The sequence below is a fragment of the Eptatretus burgeri genome, chromosome 4 (genome assembly GCF_056783735.1).
Source record: "Eptatretus burgeri isolate ZD-2024b chromosome 4, Ebu_testis_v1, whole genome shotgun sequence".
Taxonomy (NCBI): domain Eukaryota; kingdom Metazoa; phylum Chordata; class Myxini; order Myxiniformes; family Myxinidae; genus Eptatretus; species Eptatretus burgeri.
Window position 1 is genome coordinate 86,715,794 of NC_140964.1, and position 7,500 is coordinate 86,723,293.

Sequence of the window (7,500 nt, forward strand, 5' to 3'; positions counted from 1 at the left end):
TTCCTAAAACGGTAAATAATTTCAGTTATATTTGTATATTGGGTCGCCAAAATAGGTTGGGTCACCGAAATAGGTGACCCTTATTGTCAGTAATTCTGTCTGTTTGTTTGGATGTTTGTTCGTTTGTCATGAACATAATTGGTAGTAAACGTGGGCGGATTTTGACCAAACTCGGGTGGTAGGTACATCTTATGACCTAGTGCTTTGGAAATTGTGATGGTTGCTAGGGACGCTTTGGCTCCTGAGCAACAACCGAAAAACCTTCAAAATCGGTACCGTTCACGCAAAATCAATTCCGAAAGCAATTATCCCATGTAGGGTTATGAAATTTGCCACGAATGATCTACAGGTGATGCTCTATCAAATATATTCCGTTTTTTTGTGATATATGGAATAATTTACCCGCAGTGCCCCCTACAATTAGGGTATGCACGAAAATTGGCGAAAATTGAAGGCCCCCTAGCGACCAGGTGAGTGCATCGATACGAATGAAACTTTGCAGGTTCATGGTACTCAATGAGTACTACAACTTTGGCTCAGGACATATTGACCGATTTCGCTTAGGTCAGGGGTCAAAGGTCAATTAGTGAAAAAAAAATCGATAATATGCGAGAGCTGGAGGTGCCTTTGCTTCAAATGCTACTCCTCCTAGGGTTATGGTCGGATGGTCATGAAAATTCACACTAATCGTCTGGAATACATTGTGCACAAACGATCGAGCCGGATTTTCGATTTAGATCTTTGTTCACCCACAGCACCCCCTCGAACTTTGGGGATTTCCGATTTCAAACTGCATTTTCGCTACTTTTCATTCAAATGGATACCGAGTAGTTATCAGTAGATGGAACTGGATGAGATTTGATTTGCGTAATCTTAAGGTGATTATCTACTATATGACATCCATTTTGCTCTATATCTTATAGCTTCCATGCTCGGCGACCCATCGCCACCTACCGGCTTGTATATGTATATGTGTGTCCAGAGTATAATTATGATTAAACAGTATTGAGAGTTCACATATTCTGTGTGACTAAATACAGGATGAGACTTGTTTTGCAATGGTGGGATGTGGTCGTCGCAAGAACTGCTTTTTTTGTATTCATGGTCGAGTCTCCTGGAAGAGCTAGCACACTGAACGAATCAGGACGGAAGAGACAAAACAGGACGCGAAACACGCATGCATGGAAAAGAAAACTACAAGGACGAGAAAGTGGAAATTAGGAGGGATTTGGGTGGGGTTAACGAGGGTAAAAAAAATAATAAAAGACCATGGTTTTGGATTGAGGATGAGCTGAAATGGTGGTGAACAGCTGTCTTGAAGACCTGCAGGGAAGAATTAGATTGAAGAGAATATGGAAGTGGATTCCACAGGTGGGACAAAAGAGGAATGGATGAATGGACGTGAGCAGTGTTCCTGTATTCAGGTCGTTTACGAAGCACAGAATGACTGGAGGATGCAAGACCAGACAGGAGGCGGTAGAAGACAGAGACCACCGACCTGTCTGAGATGGCGAATAGATAAGCCCATAGACTCGGCTTCAGCGTGAGATATTCCAAAGGTCTTCAAGGCCTTGATTACCATGGCATTAATCTGAGCAAGATGTGAGGCAGGGGAGCCAGCACAGCAGGGAGAGCAGTGCTCCATCAAGCTGCGGATGAAGGCCTTGTCGGCGGATAGAAGTTCAGTTGTGCCAAGGAAGGACTCTGTATGACAGATGATGCCCAGTCTGGGGCTGGCTTTGGACGCCAACTTTGAAATGTGGTCTGCCCAAGAAAGATTGTGGCTGATAGTGAAACCAAGGAGCTTGAAAGACTGAACCTCCTCAAGAGGTTTGCGAAGAAAGTAGACTGGTGGGGGAGGTGATGGGGTGGACAGGGGGGAGGGGGGTTACCAGACATTACTTTTGGAGAGAAATAGTGAGAGTGTGAGATTTCTCAGGATTGAAAGACATATTCCAAGTGATTGACCAGCTTGTGATTTTTTTTTGAAGGTCTGAAGAGAGGGAAGAAGCAGCAGCTTGTCTGTCTGAAGGATGAGTGACGTCACAGCAGAGAGTGGAGTCATCAGTCAGTAGATAAAGGGAATTTTCCAGTCAGAGTTAATTGATGAAAATCAGGAATAGGACTGAACCGAGAACACTGTCTTGGGGCACTCCGGCCTTAACAGGGAGAGGAGATGAAAGGATTCCTTTGAGTGCCCCACATTGGCTGCAGGAGCAGAGGAATTCAGTAAGTCATTTGTGGAGTTGGCCTTGGATGCCATTACCAGAGAGTTAGGAGAGCAAGGCAGGATGCCAGACTGCATCAAATGCCCAAAATACATCCAGAGTTAAGGCCCTAATCTCATATCTGATATTGAGGGCTTCCATCCATTGTTGGGTGAGTAGCAGCATACTGTACAAATCTGAGCAGTCTGCTTCTACTCACCCTACAATCAACAAACTCACCCTTCTTGAACCCACCAGTGTCATCACAGTCTCAAAGATCTGGCATCATGCCACATGCAAACTGCAACATCTTGCAAAGATTCATGCCTTCACATTGCCTCCTTTGACATCACCGAACTGTTTAAGCTTGTGAAAAAGTCACAGGACTGGGTTTTATATATCTACACAGCTAATTCAAATTGCCGTGATACAGTACGTGAGCCATTTGAATTGTTTTACCACTTTTGAAGTTGTAATGACGTCGTTTTAAAACTAATGCTAGTGGGTAAACATTGTACACATTTGCTGAGGCCTTATGGAGTATTGTGCAGTTTTTGGCCAATTTCTCATTCCCAATTAGTGCAGGGGAGCATGAAGCTGAATAAGTAATTATAATAGCATCACAGAAAGGTTATGACACATTGCTTTATGAATATTTTGATGGGTTAACCAAAGAAACTAGTTTAGTTATCCTATCCAGGTCGAAACTGAAACCAGAATCCTATCTCGGCCATGTTACACTCCCCTCTATCATTTCATCCCATGTCAGCCACTTGAGAACTAAACAATTTTCTGGCTTAAGGTACTTTTTAGCTTTCCCAACACGACTGTCAGTGTTTACATTGCGACAAAGTGGAACAAAGGGGTTGTTAGAAAGCCTTTACTGCTGTACCAAGATGCATGAACATTATACTGCCATTATGTGCTTATAAGTGTTTTCCTGCAATCTGTTGATGTCATGTCGGCATAGTTCAAGCCTGTAATTCTTACCTATTTTTCTTACCATTTATATTTCCAACTGCAAAGGGAGGGCACTTCCAGATTCTCGTGTGAGTGGGGCTGTTATTGGGACGAATTATGGAGAAGATGACCAAAATTCAAGATGGCAGCCCCCGTTAATTTCACAATTTCTTGATTTATCCTGAAATATGGAGTGTATTATCCATTTATGTTCGGATGAGGCATCGTCTGATATTTCAAAGGTCACTGAGAAAATTTGGGATAAGGTGAAAGTCTGTGCACAGTAGAAACACCTCGATTGACTGTAACAAGATGTTTCTGAGCAGCCCACTGGTATTTGGTGTCTTCCACGTGTGTGCATCACAGAAAATGGTATTCACGATTCACAAATAAAGAATCAATTGCCAGAGCAGAGAAGAGACTCTCAAAATCTTTGCAAGGGGATGAGGAATGTCGCTATCAACATTACTGGATCAACTTTATCATCATTATTATTAAAGGTAAGTTTCATGATCTTCATAACTCCACAAAATAAACTATATTTTATGTTTTTAATACAGGAAAATAAGGCTGTTGTTTGCTTAATGGTAAAGGTGGCTGTTTTAATATCTTGGGGCTCTTGAGTTTGAGCCCCTGTCACGCTGTTAAACAATACCAGGTGGGGTCGACTCAGCCCGTCATCCTTCCGAGGTCGGCAAAATGAGTACCAGCTCACCGGAAACGGGGCACTGCATCAGCGGCACAGCTGCGCTCCCAGCAATGATGCAATCAGCAACCACGGGCTGCAAATGAAATAATAATAAATTTACTTTAGTTGAAGCTCATAATAACTCTTTTATTCATGAAAATAAAAAGCTCAAAAAAAAACTGCGCAAACATGTTAATTAAGGGTACAGTTTGGACACATTTTTAAAGCTGAATTCCCGAACCCTATTCTCCATTAACCCCTAAGTTAGCGGATTTGCGGTTAACAGAGATTTTCAACAATGGCAAGGCCCTCCTGTATACACTTGAACACTGCAGGGGGTAGGGTTCTCTGAACTCTCTAGTTGTTTATGAAACAGAAATGGCACTGTGTCCTCAACACCTGGCCCGAATGGGCTTAACAAGTGGACAGAGTGGTTTTGTTTTCGTCAGAGGAGAGAGGGAAATGATCAGCACTCAGAGTAAACCTTGCGAACCTTTTTCATGTGAAAATGGCCCTAAAAATAGGCTCGAGTTTGAAGTGGACTTGAGAGCAGAACGGATAGAATTTTCTTGTAAAGTATGTAGCTCAATGTGCACTTGTATTTGTTTTTCATACTTGAAAATGCTCAATGTAAATATAATAAACGGGTTTAATACTCATTTGGGCAATAATCTTTCGCCACTTATTTGATTGGAGTTTTATCAGGACAGAGGCAAGACAACAGCATGAGTGAAGCAATGCTTATCCTGTATTATGAAAAAAAAAATTTTTAATGTAAAAACAGAGGGATGGAATCTCAAAAAATAAACAAACAACCAAACAAGCCGGTAGGCGGCGATGGGTCGCCGAGCAGGACTGTTAGTATTGCGACACTTTGACTGCTGACGTAGTGGAGATAGGTCATTATGCAAATGAGCAAACTTGTACTACTCATCGGGGAGTATTCACGTGCAAAAATTTGTTTGGATCGGTTGAGCCGTTTTGCCGGTAGGGGGACTTGAATAGACATTTTGACCGAAAAATGCACTTATTGACCTTTGACCCCTGAACTAATCGAGATAGGTCATCATGCAAACAAGCAAAGTCACATTACGGTCTATAAGCATGTAAAGTTTCATTCGATTCGGTTCAATCGTCTTGGAGCTCGTGTACTTTGAAGTTTCAGGAGGAATGCTCAATGGCCCTCGGACACCCAAGTTGAGAGGGTTGCCATTTGGAAACTAAGATATAGAACAAAATGGATGTCATATAGTGGATAGCGAATCACCTTAAGATTATACATATCAAATCTCATCCAGTTCCATCTTCTGATAACTACTCCGTATCCATCTGAATGAAAAGTAGCGAAAATGCGGTTTGAAATCGGAAATCCCCAAAGTTCGAGGGGGTGCTGTGTGTGAACAAAGATCTAAATCAAAAATACGGCTCGATCGTTTGTCCACAATGTATTCCAGACGATTAGTGTGAATCTTCATGACCATCTGACCATAACCCTAGGAGGAGTAGCATTTGGTGTGAAGGCACCTCCAGCTCTCGCATATTATCGATTTTTGCACTAATTGACCTTTGACCCCTGACCTAAGCGAAATCGGTCAATATGTCATGAGGCAAAGTTGTAGTACTCATTGAGTACCATGAACCTGAAAAGTTTCATTCGTATCGATGCACTCACCTGGTCGCTTGGGGGCCTTCAATTTTCGCCAATTTTCGCGCATACCCTAATTGTAGGGGGCGCTGCGGGTAAAGTATTCCATATATCACAAAAACCGGAATATATTTGATAGAGCATCACCTGTAGATCATTCGTGCCAAATTTCATAACCCTACGTGGGATAATGGCTTTCGGAATTGATTTCGCGTGAACGATCCCGATTTTGAAAGTTTTTCGGTTGTTGCTCGGGAATCAAAGCGTCCCTAGCAACCATCACAATTTCCAAAGCACTAGGTCATAAGGTGTACCTCCCACCCGAGTTTGGTCAAAATCCGCCCACGTTTACTACCAATTATGCTGATGACAAACGAACAAACATCCAAACAAACATCCAAACAGACAGAATTACTGACAATAAGGGTCACCTATTTCGGCAACCCAAAAAATCCTCCCTTTCCTCCGGCACTGAGCTGTGTGCCCAGAGATAAGTTTCTGGAGCTTGAAGTTCACTAAACCGAATCGTCACTGCGCGGTAAAATGTGCCCAACAAAATGGCGCCAAGCCGCTCTTTCAGCGGGAAGTGTACGAGAGGTAGTTTGGGTGGTGATATTCAACACCAGGCCTCAGAAACTGCCGTGTAACTTCTTTTCAAGATCGCACTTGCTGACGCTGCTCCTCTGCAAAATGGCACTGCCTTCTTCCCCGATGGCACAACACGAGGCTTTGAGGCATGGTATCACATGATCCAGCCAAACAGTCAATGGCCAGCATCTTGCTCCATCACACGAGCAAATTCGCATCAGCACAAACACGAGAATCATACACACCTTGCCAGTGCCTCACTTGTTGGCGACACTGCTCACACACACACGCTCACTTGCCGAAGCACTGGAAGGGCGAATTGTCACTTCGGCGCTGGTGAGACACCTGCTTCTCTCGTCCTTTGCTTTTTCCTCTCCTTTCGCTTTTCCTCTCATCACGTTTTCTCTTCAGCTCGCTTTTTTTTCTTCTTCAGAATGTATCTCTCTCCTCTCAGAACGTCCCTCTTTCACTTTTTCCTCACTTTCTTATATCTCAGACAGAACGTCTCTCTTCACAGAACGTCTCTCCCCACAGAATGCACCTCTTACGCTTTTTCCTCACTTTTTATATCCCAGCACGTCTCTCCTCAAAGAACGTCTCTCCTCACAGAACGTACCTCACGCTTTGTCTCGCTCGTTTTTATATTCCCGGGCCGTCTCCGTGGGGTGCCGTCCGCCCCAAGCTCACACCGCCCCACTGTGGAATGGTTACCATGACGACCCATGCGATCTCACACAAGTACAAATGTGTCCAAGAGCCGCGTCCTTTAGGTTTTGTCTTCACCAGAAGAAGAATAATAATAAGAAGAATAAGAACAACAACAACAACAACAACAACAACAACAACAACAACAACAACAACAACAACAACAACAACAACAACAACAACAACAACAACAACAACAACAACAACAACAACAACAACGCGGAGCTCTCTTCGAGCCAGCGTTCGCAACGCGACGCGGCTAATAAAAATAATAAAAAAAGATAAATATATAAATAAAAACAACAACTCCGATATTTCGTCACGTGCCTTCATGGAGCCAATAGCGAGACCCGTCATGGAGGCTCCTCGTTCATGACGACAAAATAGTGTATTTACGAAATTACTACACATTAAATGGAATAATCTTTAAAAAGTAACGTGAACTTTTCGAAATTTTAAAGCAAATGTCCGAATATATTTAAAAGTTGATGATAGACGCTCTCAAAAGGCACCCTCAATGCAAGGATGTGTACAGGTGCTTAGTATTTAAGGAGATCCGGATCCTGTATATAAAAGAGGGGTGTCCTAAAGGTTGAGGAGGCGGAAAAGGAGGAAAAGGAAAGCTAAAAAGCTTTTTTTGGTTTTATAAAACACGGCAACAATGCCAACAAGGTGTTATGTCAACAATGCTAACGAATTGGTAATTA

The 7,500-nt window shown here is 42.9% G+C and overlaps 1 protein-coding gene across 1 annotated transcript in view; it reads right to left on the minus strand.

Annotated features, from left to right (window-relative positions):
- Window positions 1–6,827, minus strand: part of LOC147028600 (triacylglycerol hydrolase DDHD2-like) — a 464,798-nt gene extending 457,971 nt beyond the window's left edge. Inside the window, exons 1-2 of the mRNA XM_085879184.1 lie at window positions 6,705–6,827; window positions 3,883–3,949 (exon numbers count right to left, since the gene is read on the minus strand). Of these exons, the coding sequence (XP_085735310.1) occupies window positions 3,883–3,949; window positions 6,705–6,812 (175 nt within the window). The 5' untranslated portion in view covers window positions 6,813–6,827. The remainder of the gene's footprint in view (window positions 1–3,882; window positions 3,950–6,704) is intronic.
- Between the last annotated feature and the right edge of the window lie 673 nt (window positions 6,828–7,500).